Source organism: Manis javanica, chromosome 5 (assembly GCF_040802235.1).
Source record: "Manis javanica isolate MJ-LG chromosome 5, MJ_LKY, whole genome shotgun sequence".
In the NCBI taxonomy this organism is placed as follows: Eukaryota; Metazoa; Chordata; class Mammalia; order Pholidota; family Manidae; genus Manis; species Manis javanica.
The window spans coordinates 96541407-96557827 of record NC_133160.1 but is presented as its reverse complement, the minus strand read 5'-3'; the positions used below and the strand labels follow the sequence as shown (position 1 = coordinate 96557827).

At 36.7% G+C, this 16421-nt stretch overlaps 1 protein-coding gene across 1 annotated transcript in view; it reads left to right on the top strand.

The window, feature by feature from the left end:
• GRID2 (glutamate ionotropic receptor delta type subunit 2) overlaps nucleotides 1-16421 on the top strand; it is a 1417443-nt gene that overhangs the window by 1088797 nt on the left and 312225 nt on the right. The window contains exon 9 of the mRNA XM_037020242.2: nucleotides 15040-15141. Within this exon, the coding sequence (XP_036876137.2) occupies nucleotides 15040-15141 (102 nt within the window). The remainder of the gene's footprint in view (nucleotides 1-15039; nucleotides 15142-16421) is intronic.

The following is a 16421-nucleotide window of genomic DNA, read 5'->3' as shown; positions in this document are numbered from 1 at the left end:
ACCTTTTTTTTTTTTTTTGAGAGGGCATCTCTCATATTTATTGATCAAATGGTTGTTAACAACAATAAAATTCTGTATAGGGGAGTCAATGCTCAATGCACAATCATTAATCCACCCCAAGCCTAATTTTCGTCAGTCTCCAATCTTCTGAAGCATAATGAACAAGTTCTTACATGAGAACAAATTCTTACATAGTGAATAAGTTACATGGTGAACAGTACAAGGGCAGTCGTCACAGAAACTTTCGGTTTTGATCATGCATTATGAACTATAAACAATCAGTTCAAATATGAATATTCGTTTGATTTTTATACTTGATTTATATGTGGATACCACATTTCTCTCTTTATTATTACTATTTTTAATAAAATGCTGAAGTGGTAGGTAGATGCAAGATGAAGGTAGAAGACATAGTTTAGTTTTGTAAGAGAGCAAATGTAGATGATCAGGGGTGTGCCTGTAGACTAAGTGTTAATCCAAGCTAGACAAGGGCAATAAAACATTCACGATGCAGAAGATTTCTCTCAAAACAGGGGGGATGAGGTTCTAAGCCTCACCTCTGTTGATCCCCAATTTCTCACCTGATGGCCCCCCTGCAACTGTGCCTGTCTTAGGTTGTTCCTCCCTTGAGGAATCTTACCCGTCTCTGGCTAACCAGTCATCTTCTGGGGCCATACAGGGAAATGTAAAGTTGGTAAGTGAGAGAGAAGCCTTATTGTTTGAAAAGGTTAGCTTTTTACTTCTTTGCATATTTATGCCCTGTGGCTTCTATGCCCAGCATTTGTCTTGAGGTATCTTTACCACTTGGAAGAATTATGATACTTGGTAAATTCGATATGAGGCATGAATTCTATTTAAGGGTTGTAATTAGGAAGGAAGAAGAAAAGCTATAGAAGTAGCAAGCAGAAGAAAACATGGGAAGATTGATTATTTCTTTGACATATCTTCTTGTAGAGTAACTTCAGCATGTATAGACAAACCTTCTTTTTGTAAAAAAAAAAAAGCAGTATCTGTGAAGTGCAATACAGTGAGTTATGTCTGGATCATCCCTTCTGCCAAATTCCATTGGTGAAAGCAAGCCACAGAGCTAACAGATTCAAGGGAAGAGAGAATGGACTCCACCTCTTGATAAAAGATCAGTGTGTGTACGTAGACATGAAAGGACTGTGTCCATCTTGCAGGCAGACTACTACATAGTGGTTTGCCTTTTCTACTCATTTTTGTTGATGAAGTCTGATCCTTTCTCACAGATATCTCCTTTCTTTAAATATTGAGCACTTAGTTTTATAATTTGGGGAATTAGTAATGCACTGCCTAGTGGAATTTGTTGCAGTTTTAAAAAAAATTTCCTTTGTCATTTAAAAAATATCACAAACTCTTAAAGATGAAAGATGGTGTTCTGTGTATCCTTGTATCCTATAACAGCAGCACAACAGGTATTGAACAAATGTCTTCTTCCTTATAAATATCAGGTGATGAGGAAATAATGTATTTACATTATGCATAGTGTTATATTAGTGTCCACTGGAATATTTATTGCTAAATGTCTTGTAGAATATTGTGATCAGTTAGTCCTGACCTCCCACAAATACCTCTGCCTTTTCTCATGTGTGTAATTATAGTTAATAATTGCCAGTGGAAGTATATATGAGGAACATATTTAGGATCACTAATTTAAACAGAGTAATTAGAAAAACATGTAAATCCACAAGGGAATTACAACTCTTTTAAATTATACTAGCATTTTTAAACATGCCTGATATATGGGAGTATGAAATGCTTAAGTGTTTGCAGTATTCTGCAATGAAATAAAATTTGTCTTCAAAGATGGTAAGAATGCTCAGAGGCATAGTCAGTCATTTGATGATTCATAGTTACCCATGAATTCTGAACACTCCAACCTCATTTTGAGCAGAAGCATTGGGATCTGATAAAGAGGGAACCAGAAAGGAAGAATTACACAGTGACCTAGGCAAAAGTGTCATGTCAGCATTAGCATCAGATAAACTGATTGCAACGGCTGATTGCGCTGCTTAGAGTGAGAGTTATTGGAAAAATCTGAATAAGAAATCCTCTCTTGTCCATCACAGGAGCGACACTTGATATGAATCCAGTCATACTGAACAACTGTAGACTCACAAAGCTCGACAGGATTTTATGTGATTAGCTGATTTATCCCTCACCTTGAAATAAAACCCACAAACCACAAAAAAGGCAGCTGAGATTTAATTTGTTCTTTGAGAAAAATAAGATCCATTCATTCTTTTTTATTGTGAAACATGAAAATATTCATGTTTATTGTGTGGGAACTGTATAGGTGTTGGTACACATCAGTAAATAAAACAGGCAAAGATCTCTGCCTTAGTAGAAATGCAGTTTAATGGGATGATAAGTGATTCCATGAATTTACCCCTTATCAAAATTAAGAATCTTTATTAGCTTTAGATATATTTTAAATCAGTTTACTCATGTTATAAGAAAATATCCACAAAATAGACCCAATCACTAATAAGCTGTGCTGTGTGAGAAAAGAGTTTACACTTCATTTACATTAACTAATCATTTCATTTTTAGTTGAAGAGACTAGATTCAAAAGTGTGATTCCTAACTTGAAGTAAACCCAGGCCTTCAAACAGCCAGTGCAATGTTCTTTATTTTTGCCCATGCTTTCAAAAATATGTTCCTTTTTCTACACTGACTTAGTTATGGAATATATTCACAAAATCTATCACAATGTCTACATTAGCTATAAATCTTTTGGTTCCATATGATAGAAATCCAGCTTGAATAGTTGAGGTGAAAAAAGAGGGGGGAAAGGGGGCTTATAAGAAAATTTAAGTTTCTCAGGACCCAAAAACAAAGCAGAGCTAAACCTGAGAAATGGCTACTCAAAAGCCTGGTCTGTCTGTATGCCTCTGCTCTTTCTCTGAAAAAAATGCCTTAGTGATTGAGGTCAAAATGACCTAGTGGTTTCTGGGGTTGAACTGCCTGGGTTCAAATCCTATTTCACCTGCTAGCTGAGTGACCTGGAATGGGTCAATTAATCTCTCTAATCCTCAATTCATCATCAGTTTGCTCATGTTATAAGAAAATATCTTTTAAAAGTAGGATAATATAGAGCCGTCAGATAGGTTATAGCAAAAAAGTTAATTAAAGGTAATATCCAGGGCTTAGCACAATGCCCACTTCCTAGGAAGTCTTCAATAAATGTGAACCATCATTACAAAATGAGAGATGTTAAGAGTTGAGCTGGGGAGAGCTGAGCTGCCAGGTGCGGGACTAGTCGATTAAGACAGCAAAACAAAATAACAATTGAGCCTTTATGCATTTACTGCCGTAGGTAAAGCAAGTCTAGAAAGAAGTTCCTGGCTCCACCATTGATCCCTGTTTCCCTATAATGGCACCAGTGATAGTCAAATGTATCAGCAAAGACAGGGAGATTGTCTGCTGCAGGAGGAAACCCCAATCAAAAGGCTCCTGAAGTTTTATGAATGTGGGTGAGGGGTAGGTGGCTAGAAAGAAGGGAAGGGCTACGAATGGAAAATTACTGAGTATGAAATAGGAATGGAGAAGTATCTTCAAAGCTACTCTTCCCACAACCAGGATGGTCTCAGCAGAGACTCCTTGGGAAGACCTCTGAATGGAGGCTCATAGGCTAATCAAGCAGATAGTGCAAAGAAGAGTGGCCTGCCCAAGGGACCTAAGTTCTTGATGGCAACTTCCTTCAAGAGGCCTGTCAGGTAAAGCCTTTGTAGTTGCTTATAATCAGGCCTAAAAAATCATTCATAGGTTTTTTAGCCGTGAGCTAGACTCCTCAAGGGTATTCTATGTTCTTGAAAGGCTTTCACCTAAATGGGTAATGTTTCATTCTAAAAGTGTCAACAGCTTATACTTCATGGGTATTTTTTGGTTCCCTTTCTAGTGAGATAATATAGGTACATACCTTAAAATGAGGCCTTGTAGAGAAAATGAAAGTTCCTATGGCCAGGATTCTCACCTGGCCCTCATCTGCTTGCTTACTTACACACACGTGGGCAACACATTATTATTAACTCTAGATAAAGAGCTCTGCCCAGTGCTCCAGGCTGCATGGCTGCAGGAGTGGAGGGTGTAGTGGTGGCAGTGCTAAGGACAGAGACCGAGGCGGCTGTGGGGGCAGAGAGGCCCAGAGGCAGAGACACAAGAGGATTAAGGACCTATAGACTGTTGGATGCAAGTCTAATGCTTGACCTACTGCTGGGAGAATAAAGCCAGGTATAAATTCTCTCACCCCAAGAACATTCCATTGCCATTTCTTGGTCTCACTAAATCCATTGTGAACTTGCCCAGGGCTGAAACCCTCAGGTAAGACAACTGGCATAGCTGGCAGGATTCACTGTAGATCAAGGAATGGAACAGGCTGCCCTCATGGGAGGAATGTTTCATGCTGCCCCTATGAATGGGGAGACATTCGAGTGTCCCCAGTGGACATGCAGTCTAAGCTAGTTTACCTCCTAGAGGACTGGGCCCCACCCCAAGACTGGGGAGAGGTGGACAGGATGCTCGAGGCAGTAAAGTTGGCCTTCAGCAAAGTAGGGGACTCCTTAAAGAAACAGAATGCCCACAAGGTGGCAGGAACTGTAGGTTGGTTTTTTCTCACAGTGTTAAGAAAAGCCATAAGGAAGAAAAACACCCTCCTGTAAGAAGCATGAGAAGAGGAGCACAAGAATTTGAGCTACAAGGTGCTGTAGAGAAGATAAAAAATTTGTTTATGACTAAAATGGTGTCACTACAAGGTGCTGTGGAAATGGTAAAAGATATCGTGGTAGCCTGAGAAGCAGCAGCACGAGAATGCAGGCTGTGAAGTGCTGTGGGGCAGGGGAAGGATGTAGTGGAGCCATCAGCCCCAGAAATGAAGGAAGAGCCAGGGTTTGGCAAACAGGTAGAGATGGAGGCTGTGCCAGTGCTGGAGGCATCAGCCCCTCCTCTGTTGAAAGCCCACCAAGTTGAAAGCCTGACCAGTTGTAGTAAAGAAAATAAAGACAGAGCAACTGCAAGTTCTTCTGGGAGAGTTGCAGCCCCCTCCCCAGGTCGCAGAGCACTCTATGCTCCAGCCTTATACTAAGGCTGGGCTGGTGAATTTGGGCTCCTGATTTTGGCAGAAGCCCTCTGAGTTGATATCACCTTGGCTCCTGCGTCTTTGGGATGTAGGTGTTGATGGAATTATTCTGTCAGGTTAGAAATGTGAAGACTGTCTTCCCTGACAACTCACTGAGGGAGTCCCTGAGGCAGCAAATGCAAAATGAACAGAGTCCAGAAAATCACTCCCTCCTCTATTGGATGACAGCCACTCTTCACAATGTGTGGCCCAATCAGGGTGATTTACCATCCTTCTCTGCTAGATGGCAGATGTATGCTGAGCTCCAACAGGTGTTACAGCAGTTAGGCATGAAAAATGCTGTCTATAGTCAAGGGAATTAGGGCCCAGATGAAGAAACTTTTACTGCAGAGATGAGTAATGTGGTGCTTCAAGTGGCTCCCTTGTCCTTCTTTGGGTCCCTAGTGGCCATTCCTGCCTCTCACTTAGGACAGCCCATAGGTGAGGTTACCTGTACAGTAGCAGACTTGGGAGAGGCTGAAGCAATGAGAGCATAAGGGGAAATATGGTCCTCTACTCAGAGGAAGAGTTTAAAGAACCCCATAAAGGTCATGAGGACCTAGATGGTAGTTGATTTGATAAAGGCAGGAGCAAACAGAGAGAAACTGGAATGGGAAGTCAAATAAAATCTTACTGGAGCTGCAGTAGCAACTGAAGCCGGAGGAATGGTTTTTTTCGTTGGCTAAAGTAAGGACCAAGAAATGTAAGCCAGAGACAAAGTGAGAAGAACAGCCTGTGTATCTGCAAGACTTTCTGCTGGAGATGCTGGAGAAGCCCTCCAGGGCCTGGAGAAGGTGGGTATTGTGAGGCCTACCTGTGGTCGCTTCGGTTAACTCATCAGAGTAGACCTGGTCTGAATACAGCCAGGATGACCACTTGGTGGTGTTGGATCTCCCCAGGCTTGAGGGTTTTATAATTTCTGTTTTCTGTATCATAATTTTTGTTGTTTGTATATTTTATAGCCTCTGTTGTTATTGTGGAATTTGGATTCGTGTTCCAGCTTTCTCACACAGGGTCCATTGCAGAAGATTGAGGGTGCAAGACTGAGGGTGCAAGAATCCTGAAGGGGTAGAGTGTAGAGAAAATGTAGGTTCCTATGGTCAGGATTCTCACCTGACTCTGATAGGCTTGCTCACTACACATGTGTGGGCAAAATGTCATTATTGACTATATGTAAAGAGCTCTATCCAGTGCTCTAGGCTGCATGGCTTTGGGAGAGCAGAGGTTACAGTGGTGGCAGTGCCTAGGACAGGGACTGAGATGGCCACAGAGATGGAGGAGGATTATGGACCTGCAGACTGTTGGATGCAGATATGATTCTAGTGCTCGACCTATTGCTGGAGAATAAAGTGGGGGGAAAACCCTTCTACCTCAAGCACATTCCATTGTCATTTCTCTGTCTCACTGAATCCATAATGAACTTGTCTGGAGTTGAAACCTTCAGGCAAGACAGGCCTGAAATATAAAAAGCAGCTATCATGGGTTATGTATTAGTCTTATTATTGCTATTGTTGTTACAAAAGTTTTCAAATGATAGGTCTAGTATGACAACTTATTTTCTACAGTGTTAGGAAATACCATCATTCCTCAAATTGAAGGAGTTTGAAAAGTATTCCTTGATTTTTGTTATGCAGAGCTCATCCTTTTTACACCCAGAAAAAATGAGAGTTGTAAATCCACATTCAGAAAAAGCTCATTTAGTAGCTGGCAGCACAATGTCTTAGCTTAAACTTTATTTAAGGGTTGTTTAAGGAACAATCAACAATCACTGCAAAATGTATTAAGTTTCTCATTTGAAAACCACCTAAATTTACTTAGAATTCAATAAAGTTTGAAGTCCTACTTTGTATCAGGAATTATGTATTTAGTAAGATGGGGAGAGACAAAAGAGTAATTATTCCTGACCCCAAGGAAACTTCAGGTAACTGGTTCAACAAATGTTAATTGCATAAAATATAGATTTAAAATTTAACTGTTATTTCTATGAAGAAAGAACACAATGCTACCCCAGAATGATATCAGCTGCCCCAGGGGTGAGGACATATCAGTCAGGGAAGATTTATACTAAACTGTAGATGTTTACATTGAGATCTAAAGGATAAATAATAGTGAATTCAGTAATTCATTGAAGAATAGCAAATGTCTAAGATTATTCCAATCAAGGAATACTGTATATTCAAAACCATTGGTTCTCAAATTTGAGAATCATCTTGAAAACTTTAAAAAATACTATACCTCGATCTCATGTCCAGAAATTCTGCCTTAATTGGCATGGTATATGGCTTTTGCATTGGTATTTTTTTTTTTAACTCCCCAAGTGATTCTGATATACTTCAATGCTGAGAAACCATGTGTGGGGAAAGTGGAAGTTCCTGTGGCCAGGATCCTCACCTGGCCCTAAACTACTTGATGATGTAATTGGCCTACTGCTAGGCTAATAACTACACCTATGGCATTAAGCCATTATCGACTGAATCACTATGTAAAGGGCTCTTCCCAGTACTCTGGGCAGAGACAGAGACGTGGTAGACTATGGACCTGCAGACTGCTAGATGCAGACATGATTCTAGTGCTTGAACTACCACCATGAGAATAAAGCCAGGTATAAACCTTTTTACCCTAAAAACATTTCTTTGTCACCTCTCAGTCTCACTGAATCTGTAGTGAACTTGCCCAGGGCTAAAATATTTGGGCAAGACACCATGTTTAAATCCTAAGGCAAGAGGATCATGTCAAACTCAAGAAACTGAAGGAAAATTGGTTGGAGTTCAAACAATGAGAGTGAATGTGGTATAATATGAGACTGTGAATATAAATGTAACAAATCACACAGGTCTTGGTTGGTGACATTAAAAGTTTGGTTTTTATCTTGAAAGTAATGGAAAACTTTGGAAAGATTTTAAATTTAAATCTAAATTTACATTTATGTTTTCAGTGTAGAGTGAAGGTTGTAAAAGAGAAGCTATGAAACTAGTTTGGACTAGTAGAATGGCAAGGATGGGATTAAATGGTTTCAAGAGATTATTTTTAAGGAGGCAATATTGGAAAATTGATAATGGATTAGATATGAGAGGTGACAAGACCTCTTAGTTTCTGGATGGTGAAATTGAATGAATGGTAGGGAGTAGATTAAGCTCATAATATTTTAGATATTTTAGGTTCCTTTGAAATATCTAAGCAGACATTGAAGAGATAGTGGAATATAAGGAGTTATGTGGACTTGAGTTTTTAGATTATTGGAAACAGAGATCTATAATACAATTGAGATGTCTTACTTTAAACCTTAAAAGTTTACATTAACCTTGTTTCATAAAAAATAATTATTTTATTTGTACAAAACATTGTAATAGGCACTGAGCACACAAAGATGATTAAGATGGTGCTCCTGAATTTAAATAACTAATTACTTAATGAAGGAAATAGGAAAGACTGGGAATTCTAACATGATTTTAAAATAAAGATCCCCTTTAAAACATCTCAAGGTAGACTGGAATGAAAGAGAAGAAAATCCAGCAACTTTTATCAGGTTGCAATCATTAAATGTAGAATATTATTAGAAAAAATATTCTCATCAGAAAAAAAGGCTAGTGGAATCTGAGTGGGAATTACCCTGAAGAACATGAGCATTGTCAGGAGAACCATATGAGAGGAGGACACAGTCTCAGGTTGGGGATTTTTTTTTTTCATTCAGCTTGAACTGGGGAGCCAAAATAAATAGAAGAAAGGAAAGGAGGAGTTTTAATTCATGCATTCATCTCTCAGACATCTATTGGGACCTATAATGCACCAATACACCAGCACTATGGTAAGGACCAGGGGTGCAACAGTAGACAAACTAGGCATCATTCTGGCTTTACAAAGCTTATAGCCTCCTATCCTATTTAAAACTAGAAGAATAAAATAGCTTGTTTATTTGAGAAAGTATCCCAAGTTAGCTTATGCAAAAGAAGCCAGTAAAAATTATGCCTGCAGTCAATAAGGTTAAGTAGCCATTCTGTGAGATTGCATTCCTGGGGAGGTAGAGCTAGTTTTAGAGCAGTGTTTCTCAATCGTGGCTACTGATTGAAATCACCTGGACAGCCTGGAAAACTGATGCCTGGGTCCCATCCCTGGAGGTTTGATTTAATTGTTCTGGGGTTGGGCAGAGGCATCAGAATTTTTTTAAAGATTTCAGGTGATTCTAATATGCAAACAAAGTGAGAACTTGAGCTTTAGAGGGGTGCTTATCACTGCAGCAAGAGACTCCAGATGACCAGGCCGAGCAAAGAATGAAAGAATACTGGTTACATAGGAATAATAATAACAAACACTTCTTTAGTCTTTATGTGCCAAGATCATTTCTAAACATGTGCTGTATATTCAGTTAATAGTCTTACCAGCAACATGAGGAAGTCACTTTCATTATTCTTATTTGAGAGTTGAAAACACTGAGGCCTGACCACACATACCAGCAAGTGTCAGAATAGGGCTTGAACCTAAACAGTCTGATTCTAGAGTTTCTGATCTTAACCACTGTGATATATTGTATCCAAATATAGTATGATAGCTTCACACCAAGGAGAATTATAAAAGAAGGGAAAATTTACAATTAATGTTAGCATATCGCTAAATCAGTTAAATGCCAATTGATAAGAGAGTGGCTATTACAAGTACATAAAACATCTTTGAGATACATATATGTGTGCATAATTACATATATAGCTTCTCATGTCTTATGTTTATATTCTTCATTTGTGGAAATCAATTAAGTCCATCTTGTATACGTACATTGTTATATGGTATAGAATTTTTGCAGTCGGCATCTATACAAAGAAATATGAGCAGTTGAATCAGGTAACATTTTTTTCTTACTTTTCAAAGATGTTTTTTCTCTTGAAAGAAACTCAAATGCTAAGGCTATTCCACATAATCTAAAGAATAACTGCGACTTCATGGTAATGACTTAGCTGTAGGAATAGAATCTTACGGGGAAATAATCCTTGCCTAGGGAGCAAATCTTACAAATTGAACCTATTTTACAGGTGGAAACAACATAAAGAAAATTATTATTGGCGGGATTATGGGCACACTGTATTCTTCATGTCAACAAGGTGAACATTCCAATTTAAGTCTATAAAACATGTTTCTGAGTCAACCTGCCATATGTATTACTTTTTACATTTTCTATCCTATTACAGAAGTAATATATACCAAATAAATGCTGTGCATTTCTAAATGGTTAGCTTTCAGCTACTTTGCCCATGCTTTTATTTTTCCCTCTTTTCCTTTGAAGGATGAGAAAGCAAATAAAGGAAACACAGTGGGAAGGAGCCCACTGTTCCCGGTACAGTGCATATTTTGTGTCCAGAAGCTGGAACTTTGGTCTTACAGCCAGACTTCTCTTGTTCCATATGAATATAAGCTACTAAGTGGAGGGAATTCCATTTGGTATTTGATTAAGAGCTCTCTTGACTCCCAGTATTAAAGCCTATAAACTATTAAGTGTAAAATTGAAGTTGAACAGTTCAGCTCTTCTTGACATCGTAACACTGCCTGAAAAAGCCATGTAAAATCCATCCAAATGTCATCCTTTAAAGCCCGTGGACAGATGAAAAGTGAAAACACTGAGAGAAAAGGAGTAAATATCTCAAACTTGGTCATAACTTAGTGTCAGGAGCATACTACTGTCCTCAAGAAAGTACGTCAACCAGTTTGTTAAACACAGGAGATTACATTGATTTGAATAGAAGGTTACAAGGTTATTATTGCTAAAGCCCCAATGAAGGAAATAATTACAGTATTAAGCATTTTTAAGGATTTAAAATGACTTTAAGCAATAACCAGAAAATACTATAGGAAATCGATACAGTGTAATTGAAAGGAAATTGAATTGGTCTTTATTTTTTATCCCTTCTCATTTTTCCCCAGATGGCCACACCATGGAAGATAGTGAATCTTGTTTTGCCTGCAGCAGTACGACTTTCAGTAAATTTCACATATGTGCTGTAGGGGCCATTTTTATTATTTTTTACTTAGAAAGTGTTCAGCTGAATAGATAGTATTATGAGATTTTTGTGCACATTATCTTTATTAGTCTTTGGCCTCATTGTTTAAAAAGAAAGAAAAAGAAGGAAGGAAGGAAAGCAGGCAGGCAGACAAGCAAGAAGGAAAAAACCCAAAACTACAACCAAAGAGTAACAACCTTCTCCAAATAGCCAGAGAAGGCAAGTTAATGAAATTTCAAACGATGAAACCAGAGAGGTTGTGAAATATGTCTCACCCTTGACCCTGAGTGAAATTCTTCTAGTTTTCTTTAATCAAACACTATGCCTGTCCATCTTGCTATGCTGCAAGGACTATAACCCATGTAGATACAAATTCAGTTGGATCTATATGAACCTAACTCATTTTTAGTGCTTATTATTCAGAAGAAGTTACTACAATGAAACAAAATAGTTTGAAATAAACCTCAGAGAGATGAGTGGATATGAACAGAAATTAAGGAATCTTAAAACTTAAGAAATCCTTTAAAAAGATGTGGCTAATCCACGTATCTTCTATGTACTTTTCTTCATCCAGCTTTGCTATACATTTTGAGGACTTAGAATAAATGAAATGTACCCCATATTTGTCTTTAGTAAGTTGGTAGCACAAGGTAGAAGTTTCCAGAAATATTTTTGAGATTCTCTTGTCCACTTCATTTTTCTACTACTCTCTTTATTTTACTCAATCCCTCTTGATGGCTTAAGTGGATAAAAGATAAAACAGTAGAAGGAGCAGAACCTCTCAATCCTCTATTTCTCCTTCTGTAAAATGGGGATAATACTATTACCTTCTTCATAGGACTGTTTTGAGAAACAAATTAATATAAGTAAAGCCCTCTGATGATTGAAACACATACTATGCACTATGACCATGTTATATTTTTATGAGACTGATGATAATTTGCCTTTAAGCTGTATTGCCAAGATGTGAATTTTAATTATATTGCTAAAATGTGACAGTTACATCGAGCCAGCTACTTAACAATTCTGAACTTCAATTTCCTTGACTATATAATAGGAATAATATCCTCTCTACTAATCACAAATAGATAATGTTTATGAGAAGAATCTGTAAACTATAAAACAGCACTGCAGTTAAAAACACTGGACTTTAAAAAGCACTAATTTAAATCTTAGTTTCATCTCTTAGTAGGTATGTGACCTTGAGTTCTTAGTTTCTATGTCTAGAAAGTAATAATGGTAACAAAACTTTCTCATAAAGTTATTTTAAGGCTTAAGTAAGATCATATATGAAGAGCTCAGTACCACGACTGATACATAGAAAGTTATTCCAAAAATATATGTAAGAGAAATAGTTCTTTTAGGTTTAGGAAATAATTATTTTAATATCTTAATTTCTTTATTATGCCCTATTTTGATATGTTTCAAATAGATATATTTTATGTCTAGTTTCCCAGCAAATTTGTAACCTAAACTTTATCTCAAAATTCAGTCTCTGAGCATCTTAGTCATTGGTGTTCATGGCTAAAATTCAGCTAACATTAAGTGTTGGAATTTGTGCATATAAAGGAAGAACTGAATTAAGTAAGAAAGAGTCGCCAATCCTAAAATCCAGACTGCTATAAGAACTGGAACAATGTTACAAGTGCTCTGATCAAAAAACATGAGTCATACAGAAAAAAAAAAGGAAAGAAAGAAAAGAAAGAGAATACAGAAGGTGAATAATCTTCATCAGGGAGGGAAGAAAATTAGATTTTGTATATATATGAGAGAGAATCTGGCAAATATTTTTTAAATGAGAAGAAACATCATGAATGTACATATCATATATGTGCACAAATAATGTTTAAGTCACTGCCTAGGTCTGAAGACAACTGTATCTACCTACTCCAAATGCTTTATTATTGTTATTTCAAACCCACAAATACTAGATTGCTTTAGAATTTTTTAAATTGCTGATAATATATAGCTATGTTTACAGGAGGACCTAAGAAAGAGGAAATTATATATTGTTACATGTTTGTCCAGAGCATTGATGAAACAAACTGTTCGGCAAGTTTTGTTATTTTTTTAGTGGTAAATATTTTGACTAGTCAATACACCAAAATGCTATGGTCAGGTTGGCATTAGCAGATGTCATTTATTTAGTCAGACTGACAGTAGATTCACCAAACTTAGAAAACAGCTCCAAGGAAGACAAAAAAAAAGTGTTTACCTCGGCAGCTTACACATATTTACCATGGACAAGATGCTATCCTAAAAGCCATTCATTAAGCTCAGAATTAAGTAATATGACTGTGAAAGGTGGATAGTACATTGGAAATTTAGCTCTTCACTTAATGTTGTAGATCACTTTTTCCACCAATATTACTTGGTCTAGGAAAACAAAAACAAATCTTAAGGAAGAAATTAGAAAAATGCACATCAAGGAATTTGATTGAGGACAGACTTTGGTGGACCTCAGAAGAGAACAAAGGCTCAAAAGAAATTTCGTAAGATTTTAAATTTGGCAAGAGCACTACAATATCTCTGATAATTAGACTTTCAACACATTTAGATTTGCTAATTGGATCTAAGTTCTAATTAGACATTTATGTAACTAAGAATGACATGTCATTGTATGAATTTAATGTGCTTTCATTGTTGAAACCAATAATTAGCAGCCTTTTCAAAATTGTTTTAATAAGGAAAAAGCTGACTTTGTGTTTATATTGTGACATCCTCTTCTCTTAATACATATTATGTACATTTTAGGTTTCTTAATTAAACACCTTTTGGGGACCTCGAAGAGGAACTTGAGTTTTAATAGGAAGCACCTAAATGGTTCATGTGTGAGGGAGGCTGCCAGTATGTTAATAGCTTTGGAAGCTGCAAACAAAATGCAAAGAAAATAAATCACAGTCTTCAGAAGGAAGCAGCACATACAACCAGGTGCCCATTTAAACCATTCAGTCAATCAAAACAGTCTCCAAATATGACTAAAGATCTGTTACATTTTTAAAGCATGCAGATACGGAACAGTTTCCCGCATGTGGAGGCTCATAGATCTGGTATCAGGATTAACACCATGATACTTTTTCCTGCTATGTGCATTACAATTTCTCTTTGCAGCCTTGCTCCTTGAGCAGTTATCTGCTAATTCAAGTCACAGCATCTCTTTCCTTCTCATTTCTGAATTGAGAGTCATCCATTTTTATCTCATTGTGATTTATGGGCAGTGATTTTAAAACTGGTAGCCCTCAGATTTGGATATTAGAAAAGATAACAACAGCATGAGAAAGTAAAATGAAACCAGTATTTCAGAGTGTAAAGAGCAGTGAATCATTGCAAGACTTTAAGGGAAAGACTGCTGCCAAAATATCCCAAGGAAATTGATAACACTGACAAAAAGGCAAACTGTGTTGTGTTATGTACTGTGAATTCTTGAAAACAACAGTCATATACATTTTTTTCCTCAAATAAAAGCAGTAACCCTGTAACCACATTAAAAATCTTGTAGTTTTTCTTCCCCAATAAAAGCAATGTAAGATCTAATTAAAGCCGTTGAAACTAAAAGAAAATCAAACTTGTGCCGTAATTGATTTATTAGAAGAAATGTTATGCTAGAATTATATGTGCTATTATTTTTCCAATTAGTGTATTGCTGGGACTGAATTATTGGTGTATGTATAACTCCTCATTAAGTCAAATGTCCTCAGTGAGTTCCCTAAAGCATGTTGGGTACTGTCATATGCCATAATGATATTTAAGAACAGGAAATGGAATTTCTGATTACTTCATTTGCTATTAAAAAAAGAAATCCTGTGTTGGGGACCCTTCCTGTACCACGAGATACCACACAGTTCTCCAAGAGGTAAAGACATGGATGATTGGATTATTTTTCAGGCAGAAAACTAACCAAGCTATTTTATCTTCCAGCTTGGGTGCTGGAATCCTGTCACAGGGCTGAACGGGTCACTGACCGACAAGAAGCTGGAGAATAACATGCGTGGAGTGGTTCTACGTGTGGTGACTGTTCTGGTAAGTCCGATCTGAGCCTGTGGCTTTGGCTTCCAGAGGTTACTTTATCCTTCATTTCTTTATATTTTATTAATTGATGTCATAATCTTAAAAGAGCTTCTGACAAATCCTGACTATGCTTTCTATGATATTTTTTAATGGTCATATTTTCCAAATTTCAAATTATGTGGATGAGAATCAGATTTTTACAGGCTTTTCTTTTGCTACAGTGCTTTTGTCAATAACTTTCTTAGATGTTTTGGCACAGTTTCTACCCTTCTACAGTTTTTCCTACACATGGTAAAGTAAAAGTATTCCTTAGACATTCTTTCACTGAAGTCCTACAATATGCATAAATGAAGGTAATCAGACCAAACACAGGTAGAATTGTCAAATGTAGTGCACTCAGTAATACTAAAATATTAGCAGACTAAGACAATACATTTCTAGCAAGAGACTACTTCAAAAGAAAGATCATACAATTGTTAAATAAATACTTATTGAATATTAACTGTATTCAAGCTCAGTGCTGATTATCTGGGGATACTGATGAATAAAAAAAATAGTTATATTTCTGTCTTTATGGAGCTTACCATCCAGTGATTCTGTGAATATTAAATGGAATCATACATGTGAGACATTTATTACAATTCCATTTACTTATTTAAAGTAATCAGGAAGTGGTCACTATTAGCATTCTATATATTACCATTTTTTCTTCTTATGAACATATAAAATTAGATGTTAATAGAAATATTTTTAAACAGTAAAATACTCAGATGTGTACTATCTAAATATCCATGCAGCATAAAGACATGTACTCTCCTTTACTATTTCAATGTGTTTAGCCTTGTGCTACTTTTTGATACATTTCAAAACTTAATAGTCCACAGTTATTAATTTTTTTTTCTTCAGAAAAGCCTACTTGTTTTTATTAATTTGGAAGTCCTTCCTATAGGCTAGATAAAATTGCAGAAGTAGTAAAGGAGAGAAGCAGTCTTTTTTGATATGTTGATGCTAATTGGATGTTTTATCAAAAAAAATATTTTTTTGAGAGTCCATCTGCTTCTTATTAACCAGAGATTTGTAAAAAATATAAACCAATGCCATTCTTCTAACTAAATTTGGTTTGGAAATTATCTTTTATTAAAAATATGTCATTTATGTTACACATAATAGTTTTGCATTGTTATTTTTAAATAAATAAATGAGGATTTTTAAATTAAAAAGAAAAAAAAAAGAGTATTTGAGGGAGAATGGAAAAGGGAAAGCATGGGCCTGAAGGGCAGCAAGGGGTGAAG